This window comes from Mixophyes fleayi, chromosome 6, assembly GCF_038048845.1.
Source record: "Mixophyes fleayi isolate aMixFle1 chromosome 6, aMixFle1.hap1, whole genome shotgun sequence".
NCBI classification, from domain to species: domain Eukaryota; kingdom Metazoa; phylum Chordata; class Amphibia; order Anura; family Limnodynastidae; genus Mixophyes; species Mixophyes fleayi.
In genome coordinates this window covers 215,764,330-215,782,483 of record NC_134407.1, presented here as the reverse complement: position 1 = coordinate 215,782,483, position 18,154 = coordinate 215,764,330, and the positions used below count along the sequence as shown (strand labels likewise).

General features: G+C 42.0%; 1 protein-coding gene across 1 annotated transcript in view; it reads right to left on the bottom strand.

The window, feature by feature from the left end:
• LOC142095481 (uncharacterized) overlaps positions 1–18,154 on the bottom strand; it is a 117,684-nt gene that overhangs the window by 29,570 nt on the left and 69,960 nt on the right. The window contains exons 17-20 of the mRNA XM_075178425.1: positions 15,665–17,127; positions 1,789–1,912; positions 1,574–1,671; positions 1,015–1,126 (exon numbers count right to left, since the gene is read on the bottom strand). Coding sequence (XP_075034526.1) covers positions 1,015–1,126; positions 1,574–1,671; positions 1,789–1,912; positions 15,665–17,127 — 1,797 coding nt within the window. The remainder of the gene's footprint in view (positions 1–1,014; positions 1,127–1,573; positions 1,672–1,788; positions 1,913–15,664; positions 17,128–18,154) is intronic.

Sequence of the window (18,154 nt, the reverse complement as noted above, 5' to 3'; positions counted from 1 at the left end):
CACGCCTTCACAATTCCGTGTTCCACCCATTCTCTCGTAGGGAGTCGCAAGCTGTCGCAACTGTTAATTGCGTCCAAGACGCAGGCGGATTTGGTGCTTTCTGCACATGCTGGTAGTGTTATTTTGTTGGATGCGCCTAAAACGGACTTTGCGTCCGACTCTAAATGAGGTCCTATAAGTTTATTCAGTCTGAGAAAATATCCTTCCTCTGTTATGATGTATCGATAAATCATAGTTACATTTCTGAGACAGACTCTATACTTATTTGAATTATTTTGCTGTTTTTAATGTTTGGACATTAAAATCAAAATTTAAAAAACATTGGTAAAGGTTTTGTTTTATTCAATACAGGTTCCTAATTGTGCACCAGAATACAATGTAACTTCTTTCATTCTTTTTGGTTGTGAAAACTGTCACATAGTTAGTTTAGAGGCGATATGTGGTGGTGCAAAGGGGCCTAACCCCACCATATTTCCCACAAGGTCTGCATGTACTCCCCTTGGAATTGTGAGCCCTAGTCAGTTAAAATGTACTAGAGACATCCTACCCAGGTCTGGCAGGGCCAATACGGTGGGTGCGAGTCTGACTATGGATAATAGAATAAGTGCATTAACAGTCCATTACCCAAGATAACCTTAGTGGGCAGTCCATTCATTACCTCTACCTCTACAATCCCATAATAATTTCCCTAGTCCAAAGGAACATGGATCACTGAAATGTCCTGGATTTGCCCCGTTGTTGTAGCTATCCAGACCATCTGGTGGGGTATAAAACTTTCCTGGCCAAACCGTTTCTCTCATCACAACTGATCAGATCTCTTGGCTGGTAGCACAATGATATCATGTGAGGTGAGGAACCGGACTCTAATAGGGGCTGATGGCTCCTGACTCCCCCACTGGGTAGACTGTATTCCTCATTAGTTTGTACAGACAGAGGAGGGTGTAGAATAAGAGATTGTTGTAGTGACTGAACAAGGAGAATATGTGACTTCTGTATTTAGTGTGTATTACTCACCTGAGCTGATATCTGAAGGGATTTCTTCCTCTTTACACTGCTGATCACCCCTCACATACGTCTCTTCTTCTTCCTCTATCTCTTCCACTTTAATAACAATTAGCTCTTCACCCTAAATAATCCACAAAATAATAAACTAACATATTTATTAATGTCTATTTAAAACAGAAGAATATCAGTGTATAAGAACCACACAGCTTCTCTACACATCACATAGTAGTCATATCTGTATTTTGGTATTTGGTGAGACTTCTGCCTCACAGCACTGGGGTCATGAGTTTGATTCCCCACCATGGCCTTATCTGTGTGGAATTTGTATGTTCTCCCCGTGATTGCATGGGTTTCCTCCGGGTGCTCCGGTTTCCTCCCACACTCCAAAAACATACTAGTAGGTTAATTGGCTGCTATCAAATTGACCCTAGTCTCTCTCGGTCTGCATGTGTGTATATGTTAGGGAATTTAGACTGTAAGCTCCAATATGGGCAGGGACTGATGTGAGTCAGTTCTCTGTACAGCGCTGCGGAATTAGTGGTGCTATATAAATAGCTGATGATGATACCTGATACTCCTGTGGGATATTGTTCTTTTCCTCTGTGTAATCCTGTGAATAATGAGGACGGGGACATCTCTCTGGGGTATTTCTGTTACTGGATCCATCTGTAGGAGACACAAAGTGACTGAATACATTGTTTATATGTGATTATCAGATGATGTGTATATAGGTGGTTTTTCTCGCTGCTCTCTCCTTTGCAATAAATGGAAGTCTCCTCTTACCCAGTGATGTGAGGGGCTGGTGATTCTCCATCATCACGTCCTTGTACAGACCCTTGTGTCCTTCTAAATACTCCCACTCCTCAATGGAGAAATACATAGTGACATCCCGACACCTTATAGGAACCTGACACACACAATGATACAGTCATCACCCAGACACATCCCCTGGTGTTACTGTATAATGTCCCATTCCCAGCAGTCACCTCTCCAGTCAGCAGCTGAATGATCTTGTTGGTGAGTTCTAGAATCGTAAACGTAAAATATTAAGATGTTAAACGTTAACAGAAAATACACTGTACAAAAAGTAAAGTATTGCCTCCTGTAAAGAAAAAGCAGCGTCCAAACCCTTCAAACTCACATAACCTGGATTGTGCATCCATACCCCAACGATGATATTGCAGGGTGTGTAGAGATGTCTCGAGAGTTCCAGCAAGGAGATGCTCTTGCGCATGCACCAGAATCACAGTTATCACACAATATGCAGAGGACATCCACATGTATGTGATGACACTTTAGGGAAATTGCTTGACCCTTCTGGTATATGCACCCCTTTCCTCACATTATGTATCTATCATTGTATGTATTTATGTATCTATAATTATAGTAAATGCTGACACCAAGTTAGTGTTTAGCCATGTCAGCCACACCCATTTCTAACAGGTCAGCATACAGCCATGCAATCTCCAGTAAAATGCTAGCAGTAGAACAGGTCATACTGAAGTGCACAGTGACTTTCAACGTGGCACTTTCATAGGATGTCATCTTTCCAACAAGTTCATCAAACTTCCACTCTGCTAGAGCAGCCCTGGTCATCTGCAAGTGGTTATTGTGAAGTGGGAGCAACAACAGCTCAGCCATGATGCCGTAGTCCACACGAACTTACAGAATGAGGCCGCCAAGTGCTGAAGCATGTAGCACAAACAAATGTCTGTCCTCGATTACAACACTCACTACTGAGTTCCAAATTGTCTCTTTATGTAACATCAAAACAAAAACTGTTTGTCAGCTTGATAGATTGGGTTTCTATGGCAGAGCAGGCACAGATCACCATGCACAATGCCAAACGTTGATTCCAGTGGGGTAAACACACCGCCACTTGATTCTGGAGCAGACGACACGCATTCTCTGACATGACAAATCATGCTTCGCCAACTAGCAGTCTGACGGATGCCAGAATGCTTCCTGACCGAATGCGTACTGAAAACTGATTGGTGGAGCAGGAATAATGGTCTGGGGCTATTTCATGGGATGGCCTGGGCCCTTTAGTTTCAGTGAAGGGAAATCTTAATGTTACAGTATACAATTACATTTGAGAGAATTGTGTGCTTCTGACTTTAAGGCAAGTTTGTGGCCCTTTCCTGTTTCAGCATAACGCCCCTGCGCAAAGCCAGGTCCATTAAAAAATGGTTTCCTGAAATTGGGGTGGAAGAAGTTAACAGGCCAGCGCACAGCCCTGACCTCAACCTCATCGAACGAGGTGAAACACAACTGTGAGCCAACATCAATGCCTGTCCTCACTAAACCTCTTATGTCTGAATTGATGTGAACCCCCACAGCCATGTCCCAGAATCTAGAGGAAAGTGGAGGTTGTTATAGCGGCAAAGTGGGGACCAACTCCCTATCACTGCCAATGATTTTTGAATGAGATATTCAACAAGCAGATATGGATGTGATGTTTGGATGTCCAGATACTTTTGTTCATTAAGTGAATGTGTCTATATAAATGTAAGTATATCTGTATGTGATATAGTTATATCTATTTAAGTATGTGTGTACATGTATCAAGACATGAAATATGCAAGCCTGTATGTGATATGTATGTGTGTGTGTGTTTATATATATATATATATATATATATATATTATATATATATATATATATATATATATATATATGTGACATGTATATAGGAGAGTGGGGTAGCTGGGGGCATAACATGCTGTATAATGATATAAACATGACTGGTTATATGTGATAAGTATGTACAAGAGATACGTATGTTGTATGTAATAAGAGCTTGTACTCAGTAACATTACCCTTTGCCAGTCACTGCCTCCTCTCACCCGGAAGATGTTAGAAACATAACTTCCGGTCCGTGTTGCCTGCCCCACTTCCGGTTATCGGGGCCGCCCAACTTCCGGTTTTTGCTGTCCCAAATGCAAATGAACTTCAACAAAATGGCCGACTATATGTTACATGCTGCGGGGAAAAATCGGTCTCCATGTTGTTTATGAGACATGTAATATCAGACACTACATCACCCATCATCCTTAGCAGCAGTCAGTGGCGTCATCAGTCAGCGCAGTGCATGCTGGGTATTACAGGGAACGCAGTGTAAGTGATATAAATGTAATGTCTGTGTATAGAGTCAGTGTCACTACAGACAGAGCTGACACCTAACCTTAAGATAATAAATGGTTTCAGGGATGTTACTATGTATAAATATATATATATATTTAAAAAATACACACATACATATTATAATAGCTGCTGGGGTATTCTGTGCCCAAAACCCCTGCTTTGATAGAGCAGCAAGTAAATTGCAAGGTATCCCTCCTTGACCACAACAAATAATAATAAATAAACTGCGCTCATACAAGTATACAATAAAGTGAATTATTTAGCAGTATGCTGTCCTGTTGATAAAGGTAGGTAAATTGATGAACAAGGTAAGATCTTATATATAAATACTGTAATAAATCAATGTTGGTTATAATCAATCTAATATGTATAAAAATATATAAGTCTATAAAGCCATCCATAGAGGAATTAACTATAATTCGTGAAATATGTTTGTCTGATTGAAGAAAGAAATATTGTAATTTTTCCTGATACTAACAACTTGAAAATTAACACAATTGGAACATTCATACTGGGCACCTTGGGCTGTCTTCCAGTCAAGGTTTTTTCCTTAAAAAGTCATAAAAATCAAGAAAGAACAAAACCGGTATTCCAAACACCAGACGCCACAGTTCAACCTTATCATAATTGACTTAACAATTGATGACCTTTGAACTGTATTTAATTAGCGGAAAATTCCTGTGTCCATTGAAGACATTAATTTACAGCATCCTCAGGTTTTGATTGTTTGTAACCGTTTGATTTATATAATTTGTATACATTTTAGAATCAATTATAATCAGTATTCATTTATTACAGTATTTATATACAAGATCTTACCTGTATCAATTTACATAATAGGACAGCATACTGCTAAATAATTAACTTTATGGGATGCTTGATATGAGCGCAGTTTATTATTATTTATAGACATACATATAGCTGAAATACTTATACAGGTGTATTAACCAGCTTCACTTTGGACTAAAGATATGCTAGTTCTGACCCCTGTCTGAGAATTGGTTGGTGGACCGAAGATCATCTACTCAAAACACTTAGCCAAACTGACTTATGAATACCTGGTCAACTGTCCCGTCCCCAGCATTCACTACTTCAAACCCCCCTCCCCCTAGGAATAGCAACCAAGGCCCTACCCCAGGTGCCAGTCCTTAGAGTGGTCACTAAACCAGGAACAAATCAGACAGGCTGGAGCGTGGGACAGCGCAATGACCTGTTGTACCGCCAGCCAAGGTCATATATTGAGGGACTGTTGTCATGGCTGCAGCCCAATCTCGGGGCACCAGCTCTAATGTATGAGGAGAACCACAAAGCCAACCCTCAACTTTACTACACCGGAGCATGAACCAATGAAGGGCATCAAACCGTATGAGTCTGTACTGGTGAGTGACCAGGAAGTAGAAGGATTGTAAGAAAGTTCCTAACCTTAGTGATTCTCACCTTATACACCAACCTCACATGCGGAGCCACGAAAAGAAATGTATTGGCCAGTAGCCAGCAAATGATTATTCCCATGCCCTAATTTCACCTGATTTGGGGATAGAGCCAAGATAATGTGGAAATGGTGATCATGTATGGCCTCCCCAAAGTGATACTCCTGGGGAACGACTTAGGACATCACTGGCCAGCTCATTTGTTGGAACCATTACCTGCAACAAAACTAAGAAGAGAAGAATAGTCAGGTCAGTGAGAGATGATAAGGCCTCTGTCCAGCCCACTAGCCGTGCCACCACCTGTTACCCAGGGGACCAGCTAGAAGTGAGCTTGAAAGATGGGGACCAGGGCTAGACCTGGTAGAGGCAGACTGAGAGGAGTTTAGGCAGGTCCCACGAACTGACCCAACCCTAGCAAGCCAGCATCATGCAGCCAATAGGTCTGACACTGGGCAGGTGGTCCCTGTATAGTTTGGGACAAGTGGCTGTATCAGGTGAGACATGCTAGACCTTCACAGACCGGGCACCTCGGGAGAAGCAAAGCAGTAGCTAAACTTTATCTGGTCCGGTAAAGACGTTTGTTGCCTCTTGTGAGGTCTGCCAGCAACTCATTGGGCCTCCTCCACTGCAAAGCCAATGACCATTATGAAAGAGCCCTTTCAGCAGGTCACAGTGGAATTTCATAGGCTCCTGTGGCAGCGCAATCGTAATTATCCTCACAATTGTTAACAATGCGATGCAGTACCCAGAAGCTGTAGCGATATCCTCCATCAACGCCGAACATATGTGTCAGGCACTAATTAATGTGTTTAGGTGGTTGGATTTCCCGGTACCATAATTCTAGGCAGAACTGATGCAGGCCTTCTCAGACCACTTCAATGTTCTTCCTCTGTGGACCACATTTACCATCCTCAGATGAACATACTGTGCGAGAGGCTGACAAGTACCTCCTGCAAGCATACATCTGCATGGTGGGGTGAGATTTGGAAAGAGCCATACAGCAGCAACTTGTAATGGGAGGCACCACAGCATTTTCACCATTTGAGTTGTTGTAAGGAGGTGACAGGCCCAGGGCTCGCTGGACCTAGTCTGTGAATATTGGGAAGGAAAGTTCAATAGAAATGCCGTCTTTGAAAGATATATAAAATAGAGAAGGCGCGTTTCCTTACATATCCTTCCTAATATGTTCTCCTGACAGTGATTTTTTTGCCTTTAATACTTTTCACATACATATCTCTATTTGGCTATATTGGATTGTTTTGTTATCCTCCTATTTATTATTTATTTGTGTTCTCGATCCATGTTGTAGAGTTTGTGTACATTGTATTGTGCATGTTCACTGTATTGTCATACAAGTTTACTATTTATAAAATGTGAAAAAAATCTTAAATAAATTGACTTTAAAAAATAAATATATATAGAGAGGAGGCCCCATCATAGTATAGTTCTCACAATACTGGTATCACAGATGGAAATCTAATAGCTGGATACTCAAAGAGAAACAGGATTTATGTCACAAGTCAGATCTTAGGTAGCTAACAAGTAAAGTCCATAATGACAAGGCAGAGAAAGGTCCTGTGAAAGTATCAAAGAAGTAAAATCATAATCAAGAGTGAGCAAGGTTCAGTGAGAACATCTAGTTTTCATACACAATACACAAGCAAAGGCTTCAGTCATGAAGAGTCTTTTAGGCCCATATAGGAAATGAGATCCAAGATGGACTCTCATGGAACAGTCCTTGCAATTTTGAATAAGGTCTATTCTAAGGTCAAGTTCATAACAATAGTATTTATAATTATACTTAGTCTCTATATAAGATGGTGAGAAATGCTCATACATTGAGGAAATATAGTGAATGGTTGTGACAGGATGGATCTATGCCACTCTGTCCGTACTGCTGGGGATCAGCTGGGCTTGCCTTGCCACCGTCCTCTTTCTTTATCCCAAACTGTGCCCCTCTAAATGCAGTAAGAGGAGCTTGCTGCTGCCACCACCAGGCTCCTTTGCGGCACCTAGAACAGCTTCTTTGTGGGTAACTCTCGCTGATAGTGTACCCCATTGCTGGGCACCAAATGTTGGTTCAGCACACCCAGACCATTGTCCCCAGAAGTTTCATGCAACTGAGGACAGAGACTCTCTTTTTCATTAGCATGGCTCTGGTCCTTTTCTGCAGAGCTAAGACTTTTTCTGCTGGAAGATAAACTCTCAGAGACTGAGTATCGAAAAGCAGACCCAAGAAGCGCATCTTTTGAGTTGGCTTAAAAGATGACTTGGGTAAACATGTACAGCATCATTTCAGGATACAAAATAAATCCTCAAAAAACAGAAATTCTTGATTTTTTTCTAACAGGCAAAACTAGATCTTCCCTCTCTCTTCAATTCCCCTTCAAATGGCATCAAAAAAAGATTAAATATTTAGGCATTCACGTCACTAAGCAATACAATCAACTTTTTCAAGCCAATTACCCAAAATTACTCTCCCAGATTAAATCTGATCTTGAAGCTTGGAACCAGCACTTTATTTCATGGATAGGACGTATCAATTCAGTTAAAATGAACATCTTGCCTAGACTACTATATCTTTATCAAGCCTTGCCAATACGCATTCCCCCATACGTTTTCAAATTTTTACAGCACTACACATCGCAATTTATATGGGGCAAAAAACGCCCAAGAGTCCGCCTTCTTGTCCTGCAGAGGTCGGCACGGGGTGGTGGCTTAGGGGTACCCAATTTTAGGCAGTATTATTTAGCAGCGCAACTTGCCCAATGTGTGTTATGGAATTCTCCTAGTTCCTCCAGGGTCTGGGTCTCGATCGAAGCAGAAAGCTTGGGTATCTCTTCCTCATCCTCTCTCCTGTGGCTCCCTCGCACCAGTCGTCCACGATCCGTTTCTCATCACCCGATTGTAGCCCACTCGTTATCTATCTGGGATCGAGCAAATGTGAAATTTAACCTTGCTCCTACTCCCAGCCCGGTCATCCCACTTTTTGATAACCCCAAATTTCCACCAGGGTGTATAACTTCATCATTTGAACACTGGAAACGAAAAGACATACGCTATCTCAATGATATCACCAAAGACGCTTCATTTCCTTCATTTGATGATTTAAAAACAAAACTTAATACTCCAAACACATATTTCTTCCAATACCTACAAGTAAGAAATTTTCATTCTACCAACAAATTAACTCTAGGTCGTAGACCGTTGACCTTTTTCGAAGCGCTTTCCGGCGATCTTCTACCAAAGGTCTCATTTCCTTACTATACTGGGAACTTAAAGTCCCTGATTCGAACAACCGAGATTCTCATGAGAGGGGTTGGGAGAGAGACCTGGGGGAAACGCTAGACAATGAAGACTGGGAGGAAATTAGAACTAACACAGCCTCCAGTTCAATTTGTGTTAAATTAAAAGAAAATGCTTATAAACTTCTTTATCGCTGGTATTTGGTTCCAACCAAATTACAAAAAATCTTCCCAGATTCATCTAGCACATGTTGGAGAGGTTGTGGCGCAGAGGGGTCCTTCCTCCATATCTGGTGGCAGTGTCCCAGACTTGCCCCATTTTGGACGGAACTTCGGGACTTCGCCTCACAGCTACTGCAGATTGACATCCCGTTTTCTCCCAGGTTTTTCCTTCTCCCTCTCGGGATTCCATCGGCCACTAAACATCAAATGAAAATGTTTCGCCACATAATCTCCGCTGCCCTATGCCAGATTGCTACGGACTGGAAGCAGCCCAATGCTCCAACTTTACAGACGATTATCAGTAGGATCTGGTACGTTTATCAGATGGAATACATGACATGCATAATCCGTAATACCTCTAAGTCATTCACTAAGGTTTGGGCGCCGTGGACCTCATACTTCCAAATCCAAACCCCTTTTGTCATGTGATTCTACAGCATCACTCCATCTGGATCCTTTCTTCCCTTCCCTGTTCCTTCTCTCCCATCTCTTCTTTTTCTTTTTCTTCTCCCATATTCCACCACACTCTTTCCTCCATCTTACTCTTAGGTGGCCCGCCACGCCGCCACTCCCCCCCCACCCCTTTACTCTTCTCAGTCTTATTTCTCTTTCTAAAATAGTTGCTTTCTTGAAAAAATTGGGTCAACATGCTCATTAATACTCTTTTCTAACAAGACGCTGTATGTTTTATTGCATATGTATTTTTCAGATGTTTTTTTTTAACACAGTGCTGTATAGAATGTTACTTTTGGTTGACCCTGGCAAAAATAAAATCTTTAAAAAAAAAAAAAGATGACTTGGGTAAATTCAACACCCAGCCGTGACTCTGAAGAAACTGCATAACAGTCTGAATCTGTTGGGACATAAGAAGTGCAGACGGTGCCTTCAACAAGAGGTCGTCTAGATAAGGGATAATTGTTATACCCTTCTGGCGCAAAAGACTGGCCATGACTGCCATAATCTTGGTACAGACTCTGGGGGCAGTAACCAGGCCGAAGGGGAGAGCCCTGAACTGAAAATGTGCCTCTCCTACTGCGAACCGAAGGAGACTCTGGTGTCCCTCCCAAATCGGTACATGCAGGTAGGCATCCTTGATGTCTAAGGATGCCAAAAACTCCCCTTTCTCTATCCCTGCTATCACTGAGCAAAGGGATTCCATGCGAAATTTCTGAATACTCAGCTGCTTGTTTAATGACTGAAGATTCAAGATGGGCCGGAAGGATGCATCTGGCTTTGCCACCAGGAAGAGGTTTGAATAAAAACCTAGATCCCTTTCTAGAGGAGGAACATAAACTATTACCTGCGCAGTCAGAAGCTTTTCAATAGCTTCCTGAAGTGCAACACGTCTGAGGGGACAAGAGGGGAGTGGAGTGACGAAGAATCTGTGACGGGGGGAGTGGGCTAGGTCTATGACATAACCCCGGGACACAATTCCTCAAACCCAGAGATCTGTTGTAGACTTCCACCACTGATCCCTGAATTGATGCAGACGTGCCCCCACCTGATGCTCCCCCCGAAGAACAAGAATAGCAGAAGAGGAAGCTAAACAGGCTGCCGGGGTGTCAACCCTAGGTAAAGTCTCCCATTTTACTGTGTCCTCAGGTGGCAGAGGATAAAGAGATTTAAATTTTCCCGGCATCATAAATTGCTTACTTGGCTTATGCCAAGCTTCAAAAATAATGTCCAACATCTGTGGAGAATGGGGAAAAGTAGCCAACTGAGCCTTATCTCTTTTAAATAGACACCCGTGGGTGCTGAGAGATCCGGATCAGCAACCCCTAAGGTATGCCTGATTCCTAAAATAAGACTATCTACACTCGTGGAGACCGAGTCAGAGTCATAACGGCACTGCCCTTCCGGGTCTACATCTACCTCACCTTCCTCTGCCGAGGAAAGATCACAGAACTGATCTATGTCCAGACCTGAATCAGTAATAGTTATCTTACCCCTCTGGGAAATAGCTAATAACCTATCTTCCCTGTGGGTAGACCCCGCCTGTGATGTGGAAGCGTTTTCGTCAGACTGACTGCCTGCAAGTGTAAGTGGGGTAGTGTTTTCACGTACTTCTGTCACCCGCAGCATAACGGACGTCAGATTTTCCACAGCTGAAGAGAAAGATTGCAGCCAAGGCAGTTCCACCACTGCATGAGACCCCTCCTGGGCTGAGTTGTCTTGCCTCTGAGCGTCCGCAGTACAAGCTGCGCAAAGGGCGTTTCGGTCTGTGTGTCCAACAGAAAGTTTTGTGTTACATTTTGCACAGGTATAATACATTGCAGAAGGCACAGAGTGACCCTTGCTTTTAGCTGTCCCCTTCTCAGCCATTGTCCTGCTTCTTAAAATAATTATTAAAAGAAATGCAGACAAAATGAGACTACAGACATAGAAGTCTCCTGTGCTAGGAAGTCTCTCTAAAATAAGAGCACCACTCCAATATCAAAAAGGGTTTACAGTACTGTCTGTGAGAATTCCCTTTCCTGAAATAACTCACAAGACAAATATAAACATATAAAACACCTCCAGACAACACTCCTCTAGTCACACAAGCCTGAAATCTGTACACAGTTATGGCTATCACTGGAGGATAGGAGAGCTGAGATTTCCAGGGCAGCGCTGCACGCTTTCAACCAGAGGCTTTCACTCACAACCGCGCGGGAAGAACAGAGGAAGGAAGTTACCTTAATACTCCTCCTCCTTCCTGGCGCTGCCAGCTCTGCTTCCTGAGAGTCTCCTGGCCCCATCCATCAATGGCCGCCTAGGAGCACCTGACGCGCGATATACAGCATGCCCAGACCTCTTGCGCGTCCTCTCTGCAGTCCAACTCACTTCTACTGAGTGTGAGCGCTGCATATGTCCCCATAAAAACTGCTCGTTGTGTCCAGGGAGAGCGGGGACCTGCCGGCATGTAAGCGCGGCAGAGGAGGAGAGACTGAAACAGCCTCACTCCCCTGTCGCTACTGAGAGGGAGCCTGTGACAGCTTAACTTCTTCTTTCTTTTTCACACAGCCTCCCCCTATCTAATCTACTTGGCAGCATGCCGGCAGAGGTGCTGGTGAGGAGAGCGCTAGGCTTCTCTACACTCCGCTGGGACACAGAGTGAGCAGAGCTGAGTCCTACTCACTCTTCTGGGTCTATTTGTCTGGGGTTCCGCGCTGCACCTGAAGGGATGAATAATAAAATAAAAACACGGCATTCTAAAGACTAAACAGAGTATAGGCAGGAGCCTATACTCTAGTGACCTTAACTCTCCAGTCACTTACAAAACAACTGAGGATCTCTCTGGAGAGGAGGGGCATAGCAGGGGAGGAGTCCAAAGACTTAGCAGTTAAAGTGACAAGACTCCTGAGCCCACTACTATACCCCAATGTCTCGCAGTGTCCCCCAATGGCAGGGAAGAGAAATTAAGCTTTTAATTGTACACAAATGAACCTAATTTTCCATCTAGCACTGTAAATATGTAGCTGCAAATACACATTCTGCTTCTGGGAACTGCATGTGTAAAAATGCTTTACAAAATTTTTTACAAGACAAGAAGCGATGTACATGGTGGAAAAGAATAAAACCTATGCCCCAAAATCCTGCCTGTTATGTTAAGACCCTTCATTGTCAACTTTTTATTTGTGTGTGTGAAATGTTTATCTCAGGTGTATTTATGTCCATATAAATGTGCTTTTCTGTATAAAGTGCTGTAGGACTGTGGCCGAGGTTTGATCTCTACAACCTCTAAGCATGCACAAAAAGTCCGAGCTGTTTTGCAGCGGGTAAAAAGGCTCTGTGGCCATGAGCTAACCCAGGAAGGTCCTGTATATATGCACTCTCCATACTGTAGAAATGTTTTTTTAATTGAAAATGTTCAAATTTTAAACATATAAACATTCAGAAAGGTGCAATAATACAGTATCTAAGTAAGGAGGTCTTACTGTATACAAATAACAGATATTCAGCAGCTTTAAGAAAAATTATTAACTAGTCCTAATGCATCATTGATTAGACTGTGGACCGAGGCTGGTGATCAAGGTTCCAGTCTGCTTGATTCATGTGAGAAGTGTTCTATTGTGTACAATGTTTTATAGTTTTCGGTTTATAATAGTTTACTGAGCCAGAAAGGGCGCTTGTGAACTGGGCAGGACTAGATCATGAAAGAGATGCAGGCCGTCTAAAAGCTGGGCAGCATCTTAGCAGTGTAGAAGAGCACATATCATGCTGAAGTGGAAATTGTAGATATAAATAGTTGGAGAGTTTGAGTAAATCCAATGTTTCTTTAGGATTGGTTAGATGAGCACATGTTTAAAGGATAGAAATGTGCCAGTAGAGGCAGATAGGTTAGAGAGGTGAGCTAGAGTTTGGTATGCACTGGGGGAGAGGTAGTGGAGAAGTTGGGAGGGAACAGTCGAGAGGGCAAGTTATAGGGTTTGATGGTGAGATGAATGCAGAGACACTGTCCTCCGTTACTGGAGAGAATGAACTGCAGGTGGATTAGGGAATGTGGGGTGAATGGGATCTGGCATGAAGAAATATCTTGTTGAACGGTGTTGATTTCGTTTTTTAAAGAAGGTGGTAAAGTGCTGCAGATGGTGTGTGTGGAAGTGCCAATCGGTCTACAACATAAATTCCCCCAAGAAATCTGTAATGGGTTACATTGAGGCAGGATTTGAGATATCTAGATACTAAGGTGACCACACCCCCTTACCTGGTTAAGTGTGTGCCCATTGTATGACTGAAAGACCACCTAGACTGCCCAGGGGAAAACACTGCAAGGTGATTACTCCTACGTGAGGAATAGGTAGAGGCTAGGCAAAAGCACTTCCGGTAAGCAGGTAGCAATCTGGTGAAGGCTCACTAAATAAAGCCCGTCCTGCTAAAAACTAAACACAGTGTGAACATAAACAGAGTTAAAAAAAGGCATCACCTAATTGAGATGAGCCTTTTACTTAGGACAGTAATGACTATGTATTATGGCTCCTGTCGGACTGACCATGGATTGTTGCCAGAATAGTGCATCTGCAAGCTTCCACCGACTTTTCCTCTTGGTGAGCCTGCCAAAAGCGGGCAGCCTTCTGTTTGGTCCCTACCTTGCAGTTACATTTGGCTCAGCAGCTGTGAGATCACTCAGGAATAAATGGTGAATCTAGCTCCTTTATGTTAGGGTTGTATATTAGGCACCTTGGTTAGCAATTCACCCCTGGTATTTCTCCCTTGAAATAGCTGTGAACTATGTGTTAGTATTAGTTGTAAAAGCAAAACTGTTCCTTGTTGTAACAGTTTGCCAAATTGAATTTTTGTCCAATTAGGGGTACCAGGTGTCAGGCTGGTACAAAAGTCTGTCTATGGGCAAACTAACCAGCTGGCAAGAATTAACCTGGTATCCTCACAGTTGGTAAACATAAAAATGGCAGAACAACGCAGTTATAAGGATGAGCTACATTTAAATAAGCAACAAGTGCCAATCACGAGATTCAACCCGGTCATATGACTGCAAAATGGGTCCAATACTAACCCCCAAAGACAAAGTAACCAGTGGGTCGAATACGTCACAACCAGAAACTTATGCAGACTGACTGGATCAATATCCTGTGTTGTTGAACACTCACCGGTGTTCATGGCTTGGTGATTTAGATCCAGAGGCAACTGGCAGTTAGGAAACTAATGGCATAGTAGATCTAAATCTGGACTCTAGATTGTATATTGCCAACCAATACTTTGTACACAGGTCCCCTTATCAGCAATTCCTTTCCCTTTTTCCCTCGTTTAAATAATCTTAAGAAAAAACAAAAGTAAAATTGGTTGGTAATTTTAGATTTTATTACATTTGTGTAGTGACCACATAATTGCATGTAATGTCCATATATGCACTGTACTGTAATTTCCATCAGTCACTGAATAAACTATGATACACAATATATGAGGTATAAAACAAAGGCCAACAGTGCACTTTAACTTGCCCAGAAAGAGAAACAATTCTAATGTTTAAGATGTTACATATATTCATCACATTATATAAAACACATTTGTCACCTACACACTTCAGGAAAGAATTGTCGGCATTCTTTAGAATGCAGCTGAACCATTCACTAATAACCTGGTCACATGAATATTAGTCATGAAGTATCTCAGTGATGTCACTGGTCCGCGATAGACGGCATTCTCATGAATGTAGGTTCAGCCCACAAAATGTCTGCCACCACTAAGTGGTAAGCTGTAATTGTTTTGAAAAACCATGCTTCATGTAGTACAAAACAACTGTGATTATATGTATCCTCCTGATCGTACATGCCGGATGTGTTTTGGTGCTTCTATTTCTGTAACTTTCTTAATATATACAATAGGAGTTTGACCAAACATGATGTAATATGTTATTATAATATAACTAATGTATATTAGTTAGGATCTTACATAATGACAATGTGGTCTTGTAAATACTATGGAAAGCTATGCTGATTATATTATATATGTGTGACTGGAACTTTGAATTAGCCTCCATTACTCAGTGATGACAATATATCTTTCAGCATAGAGTCTATATGTATTTATGATTGTTTTTAGAATTAACATTGATAAAATACACTGATTTTGCAATATTTTTAGTACTGCTGAAATCTTGTTTCATGTCCATCAGCTCACTGAAAGTGTGTCACCTCTGTGAGTTCTCTGATGTTTAACAAGATCTGATGTCTGTATAAAACATTTTCCACACACAGTGCATGGAAATGACTTTTCACCTGTGTGACGTTTCTGATGTGTAACAAGATTTGATTTCAGTGTAAAACATTTCCCACACTCAGAACATGGGAATGGTTTTTCACCTGTGTGAATTCTCTGGTGATCAACAAGATTTGATTTGACTGTAAAACATTTCCCACACTCGGAACATGGGAATGGTGTTTCACCTGTGTGAATTCTTTGGTGTACAATAAGATGTGATGTGCGATTAAAGCATTTCCCACACTCAGAACATGGAAATGGCCTCTCTCCTGTGTGATCTCTCTGATGTTCAACAAGACTTGATTTTCGTTTAAAACTTTTGTCACACTCAGAACACAGAAAGGGCCTCTCACCTGTGTGATTTCTCTGATGTTCAACAAGAATTGCTTTATTTGTAAAACATTTCCCACACTCAGGACATGGGAATGGGTTTTCACCTGTGTGAATTCTTTGGTGTACAATAAGTTGTGATGTCTGTATAAAACATTTTCCACACACAGTGCATGGAAATGACTTTTCACCTGTGTGACTTTTCTGATGTATAACAAGATTTGATTTGAGTGTAAAACATTTCCCACACTCAGAACATGGGAATGGTTTTTCACCTGTGTGAATTCTCTGGTGGTCAACAAGATTTGATTTGACTGTAAAACATTTCCCACACTCGGAACATGGGAATGGTGTTTCACCTGTGTGAATTCTTTGGTGTACAGTAAGATGTGATGTGCGATTAAAGCATTTCCCACACTCAGAACATGGAAATGGCCTCTCTCCTGTGTGATCTCTCTGATGTTCAACAAGACTTGATTTTCGTTTAAAACTTATGTCACACTCAGAACACAGAAAGGGCCTCTCACCTGTGTGATTTCTCTGATGTTCAACAAGCATTGCTTTATTTGTAAAACATTTCCCACACTCAGAACATGGGAATGGTTTTTCACCTGTGTGAGATCTTTTGTGTACAATAAGTTGTGATGTGCTTATAAAACATTTCCCACACTCAGAACATGGAAATGGCTTCTCACCTGTGTGAATTCGCTGGTGTGCAGCAAGTTCTGATTTCTGTGTAAAACATTTCCCACATTCAGAACATGGAAATGGCTTCTCACCTGTGTGAGTTCTCTGATGTCTGACAAAGTGTGACTGATATCTAAAACATTTACCACACTCAGAACAGTGAAATATTTTATCCACTCTATGAGCTGTAGTATGTGTAAGAATATTTAAGTTATCAGGAGAACATTCCTCATGATTAGAGGGATCAATTGATATATCTGCACTGTGAAGTGGTGGATATATATTTGTGTTGTTATCTGCTATTTTAAAATCCGGATATAAAATTAGATGTCCCTGCGATTTATTCCAGCTTTTGTGTCCATCTGCTAGAAAGAAAAATAAATGTATGCAAATAAATAATAACAATAATAATCTTATTTATTTACATTGAGAGACAAATTGCAATGTACTGTTTCTGCAATTTGAGTGAGTTTCTGATGTTCAACTGATTTAAGTATTATTTTAGAACTATAACTTTATATTACTTTATAACTATATCAGCTGCATTGTACAATAATAATTCAAATTGCTACAGCCCAAGGCATATAGATTTCTCTTTCATCCGGTCTGGGGGACACTGCTTAGCATGGGTTGTGGAGGGGAGCTTGGGAGTTGGCACCTAACTAGTTAACTTTAGTACTGCTGACAAACCCCTCCCCTCTACAATCACCCTGCCTCTTCCTGTCCATTTTTTTTTTTAGGTGCCCTGGAGTTTGGGCAGCATTTTTTAGTACTTAGGGTAAATTTAAGAAATTTTATTTTTTCCTTTTATTTTTTACTTTTTTTACAGGTGGCAGTGCTGGAGTGTGTTCTACTATAGAGAACACACTCACAGCTTGGCAGCGCATTCATTCCCCTGTCAGCTGAGAGCCAGCGGCTCACTGACAGGGACTGAAAGTATAAGAAGAGGGTGCCTGATTGAAAGGAGTGACAAGCGGTCTCAAGGACCGCTGCACTCCTCCAGCCTCCCCGATAACCGGCGCTGCCATTACAGGCATAGAGCGCTGGTTATCGGATAGTGTAAACGCCGGCGGCCATCTTGGATTTCGGCAGCAGCGCTGAAGGAGAGGGGGCTATACCAAGATTCCCCCCTCATACATAGGAGGGGGGCGTCGGATATCTTCCGCTGCGGAGACCTCTGTCCTCCCTACAGAGAGAGAGATGGTCTTTCCCAAGTCTTCTGGCGCCAGCAGAAGCCCAGGAAGAGGAACAGAGCTGAGAAGAAAGCACAGGACTGCTGTCGGACTTCTCCCCTTTGTTGCCCCTGGGCTAAGTATCACCTTAAATTACACACATATCTGATGTTGTAATACTGGGCTAGCAGGTTTACACTATAGCCTCCTACTAGCCATA